Below are 19465 nucleotides of genomic sequence, written 5' to 3'. Positions count from 1 at the left end.
ATCCTTTCAATGATAGTATTAAACAGATTAGGATATAAAATTTCATTGATACACATATACTACTGATATTTAATAATAGTATGGGCTATTACATAACGACCTTGGTCGGCCTTGCCACCGGCGTGGTTCCCCGTCCGTCGCGAGGTCAACGGCCGCGAGAACCTCATATCTCTAATGGCTATTCAATTTACGCAACATCCTATATCTAGCCATTATAAATTGCTTGCACTGCATAGGTGAAATTAAACATTTTAAGCGTGTTCATCAATTTAATGATTTAATTTTGTTTCGTGATTGAAAACTTGTTGTTTCGAAATTGACTTCAGTGTGAGAAGCCACAGAAGTTTGTTGTTGTTTAGATAACCTACTATCTATTTCTATCAATGATAGAAAATCTGCGCAAGGCTAAATCAGTTAACCCCGAGATTGTGGTAGAAATGTTTTTTTCTTTATATCTTTGAATACAAATTTTATAAAGTAATTTTGTAATCGATTTTCGCATCAATCTGTTAGTTAATAATAATAATTATAGTTAGACGATATTTTAATATAAAAACCGATTTACTTTTTATAAAGTTGCCAGGTATTATTGGCAACCCTGATTAATGTACCTGATCCGTATTCGGATTCGATTCCTGATCGGAGTCAGTGTTTTTTGTCAAAAATTCACGGTATCTGTGCTTTCCTGTTAAGTGAATAATTCCAGAACGAATGAAAAACGAAAACCCAAAAGGAAAATTATGAGAAACGTAGCCTGGTGACGTTGAGTTTGAGTCGTTACATTAAAAAAAAAAACAATTTGAGAACGGGGGAGAATTCAATCAGTTCACACATAGTATTATCTATGTAGGTATAGCTATAGGTATAAAAAAACAGATAGGTAATGGCTATTTTTTCTACGGTCCGTTATTTTTTTTTCTAAACTTAATAGCAAAACGAAAGAGAAGATGTGATAGGAAAAAAATAATCTAAATCTTGAGGCGTCAGTGATTATGGTTGAAAAGATTTGACATCGTCAATTCTAGATTCGATCTAGAATTCCATTTAACCTGCATTTAATCTTGTCGTGACCATTTCCTTGAAAACAAATATTTAAATACGCGAGTTGAGTTTCTCTAAAAACCTGATATTTTACGGTCGAATGTGTTATAATAGCGTACAAATACTAGGTAACTAAAAAAACTTTCACTGCATGTATCATTTACAAGAAAAAATGGAATAAAATTTAATTAATAGGAAACGCGCTGCAGAGTATTTGTGGAAGTAATAATCCGCCTTCGAACATTTCCGATGTTGCAACTTCTCGTCAATTGCATTTTTATTATAAACTAGCTGACCCGGCAGACTTCTTAGTGCCTCAATCGATAAATAAAAGACCTAAACTTTTGTACAAAATAAACATAAAACAAACAAAAGAAATCCGTCCGACGGGGGACACATCAAAGGAAAAATAAAATTGCTATTTTTATTCAATTCCGGGCATTTTCATATTTATCTACATTTTAAACCTTCCCTGGACTTCCACGAATAATTCGAGACCAAAATCAGCCAAATCGGTCCAGCCGTTCTCGAGTTTTAGCGAGACTAACGAACAGCAATTCATTTTATATATACCTATATAGATTATAATATTTATCTAAAATAATATTCATGAAAATATTAAGTAAATAATATGAAAACCATGAAGATAATAAATTAATAAGATAAAAATCTATGATCATTGCAACGTACCTAAGTTAGCCATTATGAAAGTAAATTCAAAAATTAATTATAGTTCTAACATTTATTGATTACAAAAAATGTTTTCTCGATTACAAAACTAGTATTGAACTACTAAGAGCGTTTTAATTAGTAGAATACACCTGGGCTATGCAAGTCCATAATCCCACTGCCTTGGTTCGAATGTAAAGTAAATAGAAAACAAACAAAACTTGTTCTTGAAATAAATGTCTATCGACTGAATCTACAGCGCTAAGATCGTTTACAAGTCTGCGCTTAGTTGAAGTTTACTATAAAGTAAATTATTACCAATATTATTCAGTAAACATGGTATTTAAAATTATCTTTTTTTCTTTTATTTATCCTTAGTTCGAGCGTGGGAATTCGTTGATAAGTTTTGTACAAATCGTTGAAGCGTTGCAAATATGCTGGTCTATGGACTATGGTGCAGCGGGGTTAATGACACCGATGAAACGAAGGCATGACTACGCTTTTAGGACCACCGGATTACACGGATAACTTATATAAAGTTATAAAACGAAACGATTCCGTGTAGTTTAGCAGAATACTGATTAAAAAATACTCTTTGCAAGAGACACGTCATTGTCGGCATACTTGTAATTGTCGCATCCGCAAATAGGTTCCGCAATTAGGCTTCAAATCTTTTTTGTAATTCGAATAAATTTTTTTGGTAGGTACCTAATCAAGGTTTTCATCATACAAGTGTTAGATCAATTGTTCGAAAGTGTACAATGATCTTTTCGATCAAAATCGATGTACTGCGGTTTCACGAGAAACTAGACATTTTAATGTTAAAAATCAACTTAGTTTAGTAGTTAGCTACGTACAAATAATTTGTTGAAATTAATAATACAGAAAAGGTATGATCCAATCCAAGAATTGCACAATTTTTTTTTTTTCGGTTCATAAATTAACCTTAAATATGTATTTTTAGAGTATGTATTATCTGAAATCCTCACTAACACAGACCAAAAATAAATCGAATGAAATACCATCTTGTAAAAAACATATCCGAATTAATTGATTCAGGCTAATATATCACGAGCCGTTAGATTAGATCTATTTTCATTTTAATTAATTCTTGGTTCGTGCCATGTTGAAATTATATTAATAAGTCAACATTGTGTTGTGAGATCATGACAAAAGGATAGAGTGCCTTTCTGTATAAAAACATACGTAGATCCTATTATTAAAAGACTTGCAAATGTTCAAAAACATTAAATTGATAAGTTTTTATTTTTATTTTAAATTGTGACGGCGTCACTGATGAGTCTGAGATTTGTTTCGATATTCCTTTGTCCATACGATCAAAGTGGCGGTCAACGGCCCAAATCGCCAGTTAACGTCACCTCATTACTCGAGTGGCAACGGTCGCGAATATGTCCAGTACCAGGCTTTGGTGCTATGCTAACGAATCGATTAGAGACGGTTCACCGAACGGTGTTTCAGTCGCATACCGATAAATGACTCTTCTATTCAATTGTTGTATCTGTTTCAAATTCAAAAGAAAGTAGCGTCAACCGTTGTTTCACACCTTGCATTGGAATCCGAGATAATTTACATTTAGGTTGCGTTTTAAATTTAGTTTTTACTTCGACGTTTCCAAACGTTGCATATTCTATCCCGAGTTTACTACCGCAATTGCAATTAGTAGTTGGTAGGGTTGTATTGCTTTATATCCAATAATTGCAGGCACTAGTTTTAAGTACTTACAATCTCGGACGTTCGGCGCCAGTGCAGAGCGTCGACTAATTACTATACCATGAACCCACCTATCAATCATGTAACACCTCCTAATGATGGACTGAACGTATAAGTTGCAGGGAACGACCGATCATTCGGCGTCTTTCAGCTAGTCTACAATTTGTCGGCAGCGTTTTACGACTTTATGTTCGTTTAAAATATTTTAAATTAATCGCACGCGAATTGCTAAGAAGAATTGCTTGGAAGATGTAACGTGGGGCGCCCCCTGGCTAGGTGGTGCGATGACCTCCGCACGGCGGCCGGCAAGAAGTGGATGAGGAGAGCCGCAGGCCGGGCTCAGTGGTGTGGATTGGGAGAGGCCTATGTCCAGCAGTGGACGACTGTGGGCTGTTGATGATAATGATGATGATGATGAATTGCTAACGTTTATTTTCGTTTTAGAACCGGCGAGCAATGCGAACCCGCCCGGAGAGTTACCTGTGACGATCGAACACCAGCAAGACACGAACATGTCTAGCAACCTCACCAGGAACGATGCTAATTGCGACAAAACAGGAACATGCTACGACGGTAATTGTCACTTGACGATTTTATTATTATTTTAATACGCTTTTATTAGCTTCAGACGTATGTACCTATGTAACGGAATATTTGAACATGATTTTGACCCCCTTCAAAACGCCGGATTAATTCGAAATTTGGTATACTTATTAAGGACCGATGATAACTCAATATTAAAAAAATATATTGAACAAATTAGAATTCAATTAAAAAATGAAAAATAAATAATAGTTTAAAAAAACTAACAAAATACGCTTTTATGGAACATCCAACTAAAAAAATATAAAATAAATTTTAATAAATTTGAATTAAAAATAGTGTAAGAAAAAATGATGTTATTGTAAAAAAAAGTGTGGGGTGCTTGGTATTAGTAATTATAAATATTTTATGAACATATATGAGTAGAAGGGTTATTTTGATAATATCCTGAAAAGCACCCCACGCTTTTTTACAATAAAATCGTTTTCTCTTAACCTTTTTTTATTTTAATTTTTTTAACATTTAATTTCTATTTTTTAGTTGGATTTTCCATAAAAGCGTATTTTGTTAGTTTTTTTAAACTATTCTAGTAATAAATTCTAACTGTCGGACAATTTCCAGTGTCGGTGCTTTGCAAGGATACAAGGATCGCAGTGCAGGTCCGCACGAACAAGCCCTTCAACGGTCGGATCTACGCTTTGGGTCGCTCGGAAACCTGCAACATTGATGTCGTCAATAGCGATCTTTTCCGCTTGGACCTCACCATGGCCGGACAGGATTGCAATACTCAGAGCGTTGTAAGTTAAATGAAAATGGTTGTTCAAATCAAAATTAAAAAACGAAGCGAGCGATCTCGTGGTATTTACACTTTTATTGTGTTAACTACAGTAGATCTGTATAAGTTTTTTTATTTTTTATTTATTGCTTAGATGGGTGGACGAGCTCACAGCCCACCTGGTGTTCAGTGGTTACTGGAGCCCAGACATCCACAACGTAAATGCGCCACGCACCTTGAGATACAAGTTCTAAGGTCTCAAGTATAGTTACAACGGCTGCCCCAACCTTCAGACCGAAACGAATTACTGTTTTACGGCAGAAATAGGCGGGGCGGTGGTACCTACCCGCGCGGACTCACAAGAGGTCCTACCAAAAGTAATAAAACATTAATACAGTATTTGAATTTTAGACTGGGGTATATTCAAACACCGTCGTACTGCAACACCACAGCGTGGTCATGACGAAAGCCGACAAGATCTACAAAGTCAAGTGCACGTACGACATGAGTTCGAAGAATATCACATTCGGAATGGTGCCGATCAGGTCAGTGGAACACATGCACGAATTAGTTCATTTCAAAACTACCGCGAGGACACAATCATTCTTATTTGTATTTGTCGCCTGTTTAATTTGTAGTCTGAGGAGTTGCTACGTGATGTGGTTGACACAAAAATCAAGCATGCAAACGCGCCGGGTAATTTCGATTCTATTGACAGTATATTGATACTACGACGTATACAGGGTGTAGAGAATTCGTTCGTAAAACCAAAACAGGAATAAATTACTAACCTAACGTGAACAGAAAATATATTTCGCTTAACACGTGATATTAATCTTTGCAATTAAAGGTCCGGCTTGTTTGGTATTAGCATCAAAATTCGATGTTTTTAATTGAACTTAAATTAAGTTGAACCCATTCAAATAGCTGAAGATATTTTTGGTATCATATGTTTTCCAAATTTTTAACTTTCAATGGCTCTGCTGCAAAGTTGCAAAATTATCGCTTAAATCAAATAGCCTTTCACCCGTCGATATTTTTTTTAATATGTCATTGATTATGCATGACTCGTTGGCGAGAGAAATGGGCAATATAAAAGTGACTACTAGTGTAGACAATATTTTGTGGTTCGATTTTCATAACAGCTTTTTTTCATGTAGATGTTGTTATTCAGCACGTGGTAGGCACACGTTTCTTTCTAGAAAAATCGGCCATTTTAGGCCATTAGGTATGTATGCCTTCTATTACATGTTTGTCGTTTTAGTAAGATCAATATTCTTGAACTCTCAATGTATCGAGAAGGTAACTAACTGGCAGACGCTTCCTCTAAATCGTAGATATTATTTGTGTTACAATGCGTGCGAAGCAAAACATATCACTAAATTATTTTTTCTCGAACACGTGTTTTCTATCATGGTACGAACCGATACACCCTGTACACGATAATTAGATACAGAAATTTAATTCCCAACTTAGTTGCGCATTTGGACGTGATGAGCAGCTTTATAGTTTTGTACTTAAGTATTTGTAATGAGAATGAATGGAAGATAACGATCATGAACAATCTATCGACGAAATCTTAACTCACGAACGAAGGCGCCCGGTAACTTGTGTATTCCTCAAATATTAATTGTGGCATACATGTGTGTTGTCACGTTTCTCAAACGTAAATTCACTATTCTATACAACGTTACAAATAAAGACAACCATCCGGTTTTAAAGTCAATACCCACAATACAATGCGTGATAGGAATAACCCCGAAATCTTAGTCTTCAAAACTGTAATATCGTAATGCACTGTGAGCGGGAAAGATGACAGTGGGACTAAGCTATGTGCGTTGATAGTTTGCTGATTAACTAACTACCAGACAAAAGTCCTATAACCAATCAGCTGTTTAAGTATGGCCGGCAAATTTCCCTTTATTAATACGCTTTTATTAGCTTCAGACGTATGTATGTTAGTATGTAACGGAATCTTTGAACATGATTTTGACCCCTTCAAAACGTCGGATTAACTCGAAATTTGGCTTACTCATTAATGACAATTCAATAATAAAAAAAATTATTGAAAAAATTGAAATTCAACTAAAAAATACATGGTATCAGCAGTTATAACCTGAAAAGCTCCCCACGCTTTTTTTACAATAAAATCATTTTTTCTTACACTATTTTTAATTCAAATTTATTAAAAGAAACTTTGTTCTGTTTATTTTTAGAGATCCAGAGATGATTTCGATCACGGCTTCTCCGGAAGCACCTCCACCGCGCATTCGCATTTTGGACACTCGTCAACGCGAGGTCGATTCTGTTCGCATCGGAGACAGTCTCGCTTTCCGTATCGAGATCCCGGAAGACAGTGAGCATTTATTTAATTTAATTAATTTGGTTACACTTTTCGATGCTAATTTAGCCGAATTAACATATTGTCTTGCCTTTTACAGCCCCTTACGGTATCTTCGCCCGCAGCTGTGTCGCTATGGCTAAAGACTCCAAGACCACATTCCAGATTATTGATGACGAAGGGTACGTTTTACAAGGAAATTTCACGAAATTCTTCAGTTCGATACCGTAGTTAGTAACAAGCAAGTATTTTTTTTCCAGATGTCCGGTCGACCCCGCTATATTCCCAGGTTTTACTCCTGATGGCAACGCGCTGCAGTCGATTTACGAAGCCTTTAGATTTACCGAGTCTTACGGTGTAATCTTCCAATGCAATGTCAAGTATTGTCTTGGACCTTGTGAGCCGGTGAGTGTAAAAATCAAGATGATAGATAAAAACAAACTGCCGACGACTTTTGACCGTGGCTAACGACACTTTTAGCAATAAACCTTAGATACGGACAATTTTCGGAAACATTCCCATTTGCTACGGCACAATGCTAACGCATTTATTTTCTAGGCGGTGTGCGAATGGGGCAGAGATTCTCTCGAGTCTTGGGGAAGAAAGAAGCGTTCGCTTCCTCGCAACGACACCGAAGGCCCCGCTCAGGACGAAGAAATGAATATCTCCCAAGAAATTTTAGTCTTGGACTTTGGTGATGAGCATCAGAGCACCGATTTTCTACGTTCTGACAAGCCCGGCGGAGTTGCTTCCGAGGCCAACTTTGGAGGTATGTTTCAATTGAATTCTATTGACAAAACAGAACGGGAAAAGTTTCCCACGGCCCTAAGATTTTATCGTTCATCAACATCACAACGTTCAGGCCAAGCCGAGATGCTAAATGACTTTATGGCAAAATTGGTATCAACCAGTGTAGTGTCTCAATACGGCCTCTCACTTGTTCTCTTGGTATCAATGATTATCTAGAAGATTGCACAAAGTGCGAATGAGTTCATTATTGCATTAATTTTTACGTTATAATACTTATTGTAAAAATGAATATTTAAAAAAAAAACTAATATTTAAAAAGTAAGACATGCCCGCTGAGTTTCTTGCCAGTTCTTCTCAGGACCGAGCATAGACCTATATAGTAGGGACACGACATATTGTTCTATACGTACAATTGCTTATATAAATAGCACCCATTTTGAAGGCACACACATAAACATATATCTATCTCGTTCTTACTCAGCACTTTAACTCGCAGGAAAACAATATAACAGTTTTTCAGTGCGTACATAAAATGAAACATGAATATACGTAAATGTCTCCGTCTCCGTCTAATGAGGCCGAAAATCCGCCATGTTTAGCGCGCCAAATGTCATTGTCACGTCAGTTCGGCCGTCTGTTTTGGGTTGTACATTATTTATTGACTTTGATATCGATTTAATATGACTGCTTATATAAAATTTCTAATTTTATCATGCTTAAAACATACAAAAATAATAATTAAAACATATTTTATAGGATCTCAAGAAAGTCGATGCCCCAAAACTATTAACTATATATATTTAAATTCATTATGGAGCATGGAGTTAATAAGTATAGTATAAAATATTGTAGGTACTTATTAACTCCATGTTATGGAGCCCTCATCCGAAACATAGATTATACACTTAATATATTTGAATCCGAAATATCGGACACCATTTTTCAGTCGGAATCTATTCATCATGACACTAATCATAAATACCTCTTTAAAATATGTCATCAAAACATATTTAGACATTCTGTTTAGATATTTCGGGAAAAAGGCTACCGACGAAATCTCTTCGGAACTATTTAAATAAAATAGTTTTATTCCGCAGTGAGTAAAACACTATTGTAAATTCGTTAAATATTTATTAATTTAAGTGATTTTAGAGAGGAAGTCACAAGAATGACGTTTGTAATTTCATTAACGAATAAATGTTCTGTAGGTGTTTTTTTTTTATCAGGCGGTCCCTTGATAAGTTTAAAATTTGCGTGCAGTGCGGTAGTGCGGTGCACCTTCCTTGAGGTGCGCTGCGGTAGTGTGTTACGGACTTTCGAGTCAGCAAAACAATTAAAATAGATTGTAATAGTCTAAGAAAAACACGTACTCAAAATACGATAACATTCAGTATGCTAGAAATGGGCTGATGGCACTGTACTATGCCATATCTTTATGTTTTGTGGCAAACGACCACTTTATAAAATCAGTGTAGCAAATTTTAAAAATTGTCATATCGTTTACTTGGAAAATTTGAAGCACGAACTCGTCTTAGATTTCACTTAATATCTAAATCACATCATTTTTGCACATAACAATATACTAATTCCTATTAAAGTATAAATTCTACAAATACATTCATACTCAACAATATTTAAAATAAAATAAGCCAAGAACGTTTATCGATAAAACCTACTAACATTAAAATCTTCTGGGCAGCACTAAAACCGCCATGTTTTGTGGCCAGATGACGTCACAGTGGCACGAATTTTTTGTTGACGTTTCATTTCCATAGGTTTCCTACTTCAGTGGGACCGAGGCTAGTTTTTGCAATGAAGTAGGAAACCTATGGAAATGAAACGTCAACCAAAATTTCGTGCCACTGTGACGTCATCTGGCCACAAAACATGGCGGCTTTAGTGCTGTACAAAAGATTTCAATGTTATCAGGTTTTATCGATAAAAGTTCTTGGCTCATTTTATTTTAAATATTGTTGAGTTTTATTTATTTGTAGAATTTATATTTATAGGGAAGTAAGTAGGTATATTGTTATGTGCAAATATGATATGATTTAGATGGGTGAAATCTAAGACAAGTTCGTCCTTCGAATTTGCCAAGTAAACGATATGATGATTTTTAAAAGTTGCTACACTGATTTTATAAAGTTGTCGTTTGTCGCAAAACATAAAGATATGGCGTAGTTCAAAGCCATCAGCCCATTTCTAGCATGCTAAATGTTATCGTATTTTGAGTACGTGTTTTTCTTAGACTATTACAATCTATTTTAATTGTTTTGCTGACTCTAAAGTCCGTAACACACTACCGCAGCGCACCCCAAGGAAGATGCGCCGCACCATTTGAATCACTTTCGCTTGAGAGTGATTCAAATTTTAAACTTATCAAGGGACCGCGTGAAAAAAAAAACACCTACAGAACATTTATTCATTAATTACAAACGTCATTCCTTGTGACTTCCTCTCTAAAATCACTTAATTATTAAATATTTAACAAATTTACAATAGTGTTTTACTCACTGCGGAATAAAACTATTTTATTTAAATAGTTCCGAAGAGATTTTGTCGGTAGCCTTTTTCCCGAAATATCTAAACAGAATGTCTAAATATGTTTTGATGACATATTTTAAAGTGGTATTTATGATTAGTGTCATGATCAATAGATTCCGACCGAAAAATGATTTTTTCGGATGAGGGCTCCATAATGAATTTAAATACATACAGATAATAGTTTTAGGGCGTCGACTTTCTTGAGATCCTATAAAATACGTTTTAATTATTATTTTTGTATGTTTTAAGCATGATAAATTATGAAATTTTATATAATCAATCATATTAAATCGATATCAAAGTCAATAAATAATGTACAACCCAAAACAGACGGCCGAACTGACGTGACAATGACATTTGGCGCGCTAAACATGGCGGATTTTCGGCCTCATTAGACGGAGACGGAGATATTTACGTATATTCATGTTTCATTTTATGTACGCACTGAAATACTGTTATATTGTTTTCCTGCGAGTTAAAGTGCTGAGTAAGAACGAGATAGATATATGTTTATGTATGTGCCTTCAAAATGGGTGCTATTTATATAAGCAATTGTACGTATAAAACAATATGTCATGTCCCTACTATATAGGTCTATGAGTTTTTGTGAATTGGCGGTAGTTTTTTTTGACGTTCAACAAATATGTACTTTCATTTATGTTGAATAAAATTTTTTTGATTGATTGATAACAATAAGAAAGATATAAAAAATCTTGTAGAAGGCTTCTCTACAGATCTGTATTTCCAAATTAATACAATAGAGAACATAGTACCGGAACGAATTCACGTAAATTTATTTTTCGTTGTTCTAGAAAAAACGGTCACGATCGTGGAGCCCTGTCCCAGTAAAGCTTCAGTGCTTCTGCTCGGAGTCGCGTGCGCGTTGCTCGTCCTTCTCTACATAGCGACAATCTTCTGCTACTACATGCGCAAATGGCTGACTCCGCCGAAGCACATGTCGTAATTTATCATAAATCTCGCCACATCGCACAATGTTTCGTGACTTCACCACTCTCACTCAGGAACTTGTGATACAAATGACAAGTGTGCTTACTGCTTAGTGCGAGTTTTTTTACTTTCTCGATAGCGTAAAATTAACTCAAATTTGTATGCAGTTGGAACAGCGTCCCTAGCCTCTACGGTGAAGGAATAACATCGTGTGATAAAAATCAAACCCGCAAAATTATAATTTGCGTAATTACTGGTGGCAGGACCTCTTGTGAGTCCGCGCGTGTAGGTATCACCACCCTGCCTATTTCTGCCGTGAAGCAGTAATGCGTTTCGGTTTGAAGGGCGGGGCAGCCGTTGTAACTATACTTGAGACCTTAGAACTTATATCGCAAGGTGGGTGGCGCATTTACGTTGTGGATGTCTATGGGCTCCAGTAACCACTTAACACCAGGTGGGCTGTGAGCTCGTCCACCCATCTAAGCAATAAAAAAAAAGCGGCAAATGTAAGCAATCGTTCAGACTCCATACAAATTTGAGCTAACTTTCTCGCTATCGAGAACGTTACAAAACTCGGACTAAGCACACTGAGCTCCACTCGCGAGTAACATAGTATCGTCAAATCACGGCGTTCTGTTTTTAAGAATATTGGCAAGATGTAACCACCGGGTCTGCATTTATATTAGAGGTAATCTATTGAATTTGCATGCATTTATTTTATTTAAATTTGAATAGGTTTATTTTTAGAAATATATTAGGTGTTTAAGCAGTCAAAATGTGGAGCTGAATATTTCAAGGACATTTTGAGTATTTGCGAAAATTCCATGATGCATTTATTCTTTTATAAGTATTATTTAAGAACGTTTTTTTTTTGTATAATTTTTTAGTACTTTTTATATTTAAGGAATATAAAATTCGTTTGGAATAATCCCGAAAACCACCGTTTACAATAAACAGGAAAAGTTTGACGGGATTATTCTGATGTTATAGATTGGTAAATAGATGATAATTAATGATTTACAATTCAAATTGATTTTTTTATTTACTTGTGACTGATACATTTTTAATTAAAAAATCGTGTAACTTTTTATATGTTATTCTATGCAAATCTTAAAATAGATATGAAATGAATTTTTAAATGAGAGTAGCCTGGACTATTTCAAACAATTGTTTAGTTTATAAAAATGTCTGGTTTCTAAATACGTAAATTGAATTAATTGTAAATAGATCTTAAAATCTTTTGCACTAGAAGATTTTATTGGGACTTTCAGTTGGGTTTTGTAGAAATGTTACACAATATTGTACTTAGTCATGAATTTGTTTGATACATTTTTAAAATCAAGTAACATTGAGCTTCCCTTAGTTACTCAAAAAGCTACTTTTAATTTCTATTGTATGCATCGATATATATTGTATGCTTGAACGCTTCAATCTAAGTACAATGATTTTTAAGAAAGAAATAAAACAACATTTCTTTCAACCCAACTTGAGATTTCTTCTTATTTATTTAGATAAATGATTAATAACATATTTATTTTTTCAATATTAAACAAATAATAAATTTTGTACAAATTATTTGATTCTTTTATTTTATTATTAACGTGATAACGTCTTATAAATCAACTAGCTGTACCCGTCCGCTTTGCTCGGCATTTAAAATTAACAATATTGTTTCTCACCCCCACAAAGATTCTCATCTTTAACACCCCCGCAACTGGTGTAGGGAGTCCAACACTCATATAAATATTAGCCTATCCATTAAGTACATGTATTTTCTACATCGATACCAAGTTTCAAGTCAATCGGATGCATGGTTCAGTAGTTATAGCGGAACATCCGTAAAAACCACTGTTTATATATTAGTATACCGTTTATGATTTATTTGGTTAAAATCACTGATATTCAACATTATGCCTTTAATATCCAGAAATAGGAAGGATATTAAAATAAATAATCAGTGACAAAACAATTAGGCATATGACACTGTACTATGGGAACAGAGATGGTTACACATACATTAATAGATTTAAATAAATAAATAACACTCCAACAGAGGAAATTGACCTTTTCGCCACATTAATATTTTTCAAAAGGGGAATTGAACAACCCCTAAGTCCAGCTGTAAGGGTAATTAACTACTGTGTTACTAGGCTGGCCAGTCATAATAATTTAATCAATACTTATATGATTTTATGCTGTATTTTGTACCATCAATTCCTTCATTAATTTATTATACACATAACTCAGAATATCTTTTTGTGACTTCAAGTCCAGGTCTTCTATCTCACATTCAAACACATCTTTAAATTTACTCAAAAACAATGGTGTTATTTTGTCTATTGTGCACAAATCTCCTGTTTCTTTGGTCAATGATGTAACTCCTTTGTCAACTATACCGCAGGGGTCTATGTGTTTGAACCAAGAAAGGTCAATATCACAATTTATTGCAATACCATGGGTTGTGACATATCTCGAGGTGTGAACACCTATTGCGGCTATTTTGTTATCTGCCACCCATACTCCTGTGTGAGGTGATCGGCTGGCTTGAATTCCTGATTGAAAATCAAATCACTGTCAAACATATGTTTAGGTATTTGGATGCATTTTATTTTATTTGTCTAGAATGATATGCTTAAGTAGCTCTTACTGCTGCAAAGTTACATATTAGTCTGAAACCATAGTCAACATACACATTACATTGAGATTTGAAATTTATTTCCACATGATGTCTTCGAGCTCCTGTAACCATTTAATCCACGGCTGAGCTTCTCTGCTCACTATAGTGGCCCATATGCAGCTGCAGTCTTAGATAATACAGAGGCATTTGATGAGTAAGTTCATTATCCACTAGGTTCTGGTCTTAATAATATACTGGCTGTACACTTCAAACCAGAATGCATGTTACTTCGCAGTAAAAGCTAGCAGGGTGGTAAATAAATTAACAATAATCATATTCTTAATATTGCTTATGTCATTTTTCTGTTTGGTTCTTAATTGAGGTTGAATTTTTAATTACAATTTTAATTAATTTCTTGAAGTAAACTATTTGTTCCAGTTGTGTTAAAAATGTGTTAATCAGTGTATTGTCTTAAGTGTATCGTAGTAATAAATAGAATTAAAAAAACATGTTTGAATAGCAAACCAAATTAACAATGAACTTTATAATAATTTTTTTTCAGCTGATGCTAGTCATGGTGTTAGATAGAGCTTATTAAATTATAATATTATTTTACAGTTATTATATTATATTTGCATTATTAAATTTGTAAACACACCCCTCAATCATCAATGGACCAGTGAAACTAGTCATTGATCCTTGGTGTATTTTCAAATTTTCTACTACATCAGATGTCAGTGAAAAATAAATTCAAATATTCTGTTATTATTTTTATTGTTTAGTTAGGTGGACGAGCTCACAGCCCACCTGGTGTTAGATGGTTACTGGAGCCCACAGACAACTACAACGTAAATGCACCACTAACTTGAGATATAAGTTAATTATAGATATATATAAGATAATTATAAAGGCTGCCCCAACCTTCAAACCAAAACGCATTGCTGCTTTACGGCAGAAATAGGCAGTGTGGTAGACCTACCCGTGCGGACTCACAAGAGGTCCTACCACCAGTAATAATAAAAGAATATGCATATTCTTTTCAAAATTGAGATATTGACTGGTGTTTATTTTTTCTTACGTTTGATGATATAATATTGATGACACATTAGACATTGACTTAAAGTTTTTGAGTATTGTATAGCAAATGAGGTATATTTGTATTTGAAATAATATAATTTGTTTACCTAAGTCACCACACAATCTTATGCCAATTTCTTCCAAACTATTAACATACCACTTCACACTTGGTTTATAGTACTTCAAATTTATAATTGGGTATGCAACTAATTGACCAGGCCCATGAAAAGTTACAAGACCGCCTCTGTTTGTTTTCTTAAAATCTGCTCCCAGACTTCTTAGCCTGAGAATTTCATTGTTTGGTGTCTTGTCTCTTATACCTGTAATTTTCAAAAATTATTGTGCTAGTAAAAACAACAACAAAATTAAATGATTTAATATAATTATAATATTGTACAGTATTTTTTCGGATTAAGGATTAGGAACAAAGCTAGTGAAATGAAAATAGACTATTAAGACATACAATTGACTTAAGTATATTCAAACGATTATTTGAAATATTTTTGATGTTTTCATCTATTTTCACGGATCAGCAAACATATTAGCATCATACAAGTCATTAACTAATTTATCATAGTATATTTTGGGTAGTTGTGCTCACCTACTGTATAAACGGGTTTATGTTCTACAAGTAAAAGAGTATCATGATTAAAATCCAGGCCATTCTTAATTGAATCGAGATGTTTTCGTGCTATAGCTAATTGGATATTATGAGCAGTATCATAGCTCATTAAACCCAACCTCCAAATTTTAACCATTTTGTATCACTTGTAAAATAAATTTTAACGGTTTTCATAATACGCAGTAATATGGTAATTCCATAATTTTGTTATAGAGACAATTTATATATTTTGTTAATGAAATAATAATATCCCAGCATTTTCTACAAGTGTCACTGTCACTTGAATGATCCATGTACCGTACTATAAAGGTCTATGGGTCCATGCCAGTCCATGCCGTTTAATGAAAATTGTCAAACTAAGATCGTGAACGCAAGGTGTTATGCTGGGTACATTTTTATTGTTTTTGATGTTTCTCCGGGCTTAAAGTTATAATGATGATGGTTTATTAACCATGTAGCACATGTGGGAAATGGAAAAATGGGAACAAAATAAAATCGTTGAAAATGGCTAGTTGTTTATTGAACTTACAAATATTTTCCAGAATTTTACTCAAATTTTGATTATATCTCAAGTACAACTTACGGTATTTTCTTGTCCTATTATAAGTAAGTTAATTTAAAACAAAAATTAAATTGATAGTGCCATTTCATTTTGATTCAATAAATATGTTTTCAGCATTTCTAAAATGTTATTTATATGTGTATAGTCTCCCTTTCTTATTTTAATAGAAAATTAAACAAAAAAAATGGTTATAACTATCGTGTCAATACAATTAATATTCCTTATTGGCATTTGACTTAAGAAAAAAAATTAAAAGGTATGTTAGCAAAAATAGATGGTATGTTATTTAAAATGATTGTATTCTATAATAAAACCTGTAACTCTTTTCTTATAGTTTTTGGGGGTTAAGGTCTTTATGTCTATGCATGTAAGTTCGGTGAACAAAATTAGAAAGTGTCAATAGCACTGTAAGTGTGATTTTTTTAAAAGGTTTTTATGACCTGGTAAATAAGACTTTTAGGTCATGTTTTATTTTGGAGTGAAATGAAATGAAATGAAGATGATTAATTTGAGACATTAATCAACTGGAATGAAATGAAATGAAATGAGATGAGATGATATTGGATGAAATATAATCTCAGTAAAATGGTGATCATTTACTGAGTTTTTTTCAGTGGAATTTTAGGAGGATCCCGAGAAGTTATGTCCAGCGGCTTTGTTTCATTTTCCCACATTTGTGCACTTTCACAGATATTAAACAGTTAATAAACCACCGTTATTACACATTTAAAACTGAAAAAACACTAAATAGACAAAATAAAACAAATCACACAACTTCACTTTTCGCGTTCCCGCCATAAAGTCCTGTCAGTGTGAAATGTTTAGCGTATATAGATTAGGTATAGTGTAAATCGCGCATACAACTTCAATTGACGAATCATGGCTCTGCACTTGGAAACAAAGCTGGCACAATTATCTTTTTGAAATAGTATTTCAAAAAATTAAAATTAATAAAAAAATACTATTTCAAGAAATTAAAATAATAGACGAAGAATATTTGCATACACGTTGATGCGTTTCTGATAAGCGTTTTAGTAAATTTTACACTGACATTCGCTGAAACTTAATACTGATCTTACTATTCGACGATAGATGGCATTGAATAGAATAACAATGTAAGCGTAAACCACCACTACAATACAGTTAAGGGTAGGAATCTATACCTTATAGCTTTCAGTTCAGTTTTCCCTGTACTCGGCATGTAGGTCGGTGTTTTGTACGTTACGTAAAATCGACTGTGAATATAAACATTGAACGTTTAAATAGATCTTGCTATTTTTCGTTTATAGATATCGGAGGCTGTTTTTTCTGCTGCTGTGCTTCATTTCATTTGTTTTCGCCCTAATTTTACCTTGATAGCAGCTGTTGGAAAATTATATTCTCTGTTTTGAATTTTCTCGCATTGAAATATAGTTCTTATGAGCTTAGTGTTACTGTTTGATGTCGTGTTTGGACAAAGTGTTGGTGAAAACGGAGATGTGGTGTACTCTCAAACGATGACAACACGGGTAATAATATTTTAATAGTAGTTTAGAATTAACATTAAATAAAATATTATTCATTATATTTGCTGCAGTAGGTACCGGAACTAGCGCATCTTTTCTGTATAGGATTCTTTACCTTTTTATTAGTAGCATACTGCGATTACATTAATTGGTGGTACGGTTTATTAAGTGGACGCAGGGATAATGAAGCATTAATTAATCTTGAGTTTGAAGGATCGCACAGTCCTGATACAACGCAATCAAGACTTATCGTGTCTCAAGATGAGTAGCGGTGCTCGCGCTATGATAACCATTCCCTCCGGTGATAACTTATTACCAGGTTGGCTGAGAGCATGCCAAGTCATTTAAAGTATTGTTTTTAATAAGTACGATAAGTTGTGTTAAATTAGGACGATCAAAACTTAAGTTTTTGTATGGACCTAATAGTATTTAAGTATTATTACACTAAGCTATTTAGATTAATTACTTTAAGGTTGTCAAATAGTCAGTTACCGTTGTCCTTTGTGCTTTGTTCAGCCCTGCAGCAAGGTTGCTCATAGTTTAAAATACACCTATTCTGATCACCACTTTAGTAGGCAAGATGAGTTAACATAGGTAATAGCCCATACTTGCCATCCCTGACTTCTATACGTTGGGTCATGGGATTTATTCGCACACCGAGAAAATATTTGTATGACGAATAGGTTTGTTGGTTCTTTTGTCTGGATATTCCATTTTAATCAATATTAGTATGTAAATATTTGAATCTATGTCAGTCTCTGGTATCCATAACACGGCGAATCCTAATTTAGGGCCACATGACTGTACGTGATTTTTTCCGAGTTATTATTGTTAAGCCTGTGCTAATCATTTGGAACACAAACGTATAGGATAAGTCAGGTTGTATGCAGGATGCCAGTGGGCTCTGGCTTTTATGATATTTCTCGTTCACGAAGATGTATAGAAAAGGTCATCGTTCTCGTCGAACCCGTCGCTTGCGACGAAGGGCTCGGCGAGTAAATTAACCTACAGACATACCCCGTGAGTTTCTTGCCGGATCTACCCAGTGGGTCGCGTTTCCGATCCGGGGTAGATTCTGCGAAGTAGGTTCTTGCTAGGGTTCGTGCTAGCAACAACGTCAGGTTTGAGCCTCGCGAGCTCACCTACTCGCCGATTACGCTGACAGAGCCTCTCAAGGCTATCAGCTTAGATAGGAAAAAAAGTGTAGAGTACGAATCTCAAAAAAAAAGGCATATGTTAATCTTGCTTTAACCGCATCGCCCGATAACGATTCCTCATTTTTCCAATCAGGTCAAAAAAACAACTTCAATTTCACTGCGTCGAGCCTAGACATAACTAGTCAGGTCATAAGTATTGTAAAAACTTTTCTTTTAGAATGCTGGCCACAAAAAAGTTTATTGAATTCGAATTTCGAATTGTTCATGAAAATAAAAATGTATAGGTACCGTACAATGGGGTAAATAGGGACAAAATCGACCTTCAGATTGAATTTTAAAATAGTTCCAATTAAATAGTCACCGCTCAACCAAAGAAATAAGTTGAGTCTTGAACGTACCTAGGTTATAAAAACCGTTACATTATTTTAATTATTCATTTTAAAGAAATAATCGGTAAAATAATGGCCGTCCCAATTTACCCAGCGTCCGGGGTAAATTGACACGGTTAAGGGTTAAATTGGGATATTTGTAAGGGTTGTCAACTCGCAGTACTGCGATATATAGGTAGGTGCCATATAATTAT

The 19465-nt window shown here is 34.4% G+C and overlaps 2 protein-coding genes across 2 annotated transcripts in view; one reads left to right on the top strand and one right to left on the bottom strand.

Annotated features, from left to right (window-relative positions):
• tyn (trynity) overlaps positions 1-12917 on the top strand; it is a 74583-nt gene extending 61666 nt beyond the window's left edge. The window contains exons 10-17 of the mRNA XM_028169590.2: positions 3886-4014; positions 4606-4781; positions 5171-5304; positions 6976-7115; positions 7201-7282; positions 7361-7505; positions 7659-7869; positions 11207-12917. Coding sequence (XP_028025391.1) covers positions 3886-4014; positions 4606-4781; positions 5171-5304; positions 6976-7115; positions 7201-7282; positions 7361-7505; positions 7659-7869; positions 11207-11358 — 1169 coding nt within the window. The 3' untranslated portion in view covers positions 11359-12917. The remainder of the gene's footprint in view (positions 1-3885; positions 4015-4605; positions 4782-5170; positions 5305-6975; positions 7116-7200; positions 7283-7360; positions 7506-7658; positions 7870-11206) is intronic.
• On the bottom strand, positions 12813-15968 carry Lipt2 (Lipoyl(octanoyl) transferase 2). The gene is made up of 3 exons (XM_028169714.2): positions 15638-15968; positions 15144-15356; positions 12813-13894 (listed from the first exon to the last, which is right to left on the bottom strand). Exons 1-3 carry the CDS (start codon positions 15792-15794, stop codon positions 13533-13535), a joined length of 732 nt encoding a protein of 243 aa, XP_028025515.2. The 5' UTR covers positions 15795-15968; the 3' UTR covers positions 12813-13532.
• Positions 15969-19465: the final 3497 nt, after the last annotated feature.

The sequence above is a fragment of the Bombyx mandarina genome, chromosome 15 (genome assembly GCF_030267445.1).
Source record: "Bombyx mandarina strain Sakado chromosome 15, ASM3026744v2".
Lineage (NCBI taxonomy): Eukaryota > Metazoa > Arthropoda > Insecta > Lepidoptera > Bombycidae > Bombyx > Bombyx mandarina.
This window is presented reverse-complemented; position numbering and strand designations above follow the sequence as displayed.

What these genes read in the sequence shown, in the direction of transcription:
- Lipt2 (XM_028169714.2), bottom strand. Translation starts at nt 15,794, where the DNA reads ATGGTTAAAATTTGGAGGTTGGGTTTAATGAGCTATGATACTGCTCAT. An exon ending in TAAACCCGTTTATACAGTAG is followed by an intron (nt 15,357 to 15,637) that starts GTGAGCACAACT and finishes TGAAAATTACAG; the next exon opens with GTATAAGAGACAAGACACCA. An exon ending in AAGATTGTGTGGTGACTTAG is followed by an intron (nt 13,895 to 15,143) that starts GTAAACAAATTA and finishes ATTTTCAATCAG; the next exon opens with GAATTCAAGCCAGCCGATCA.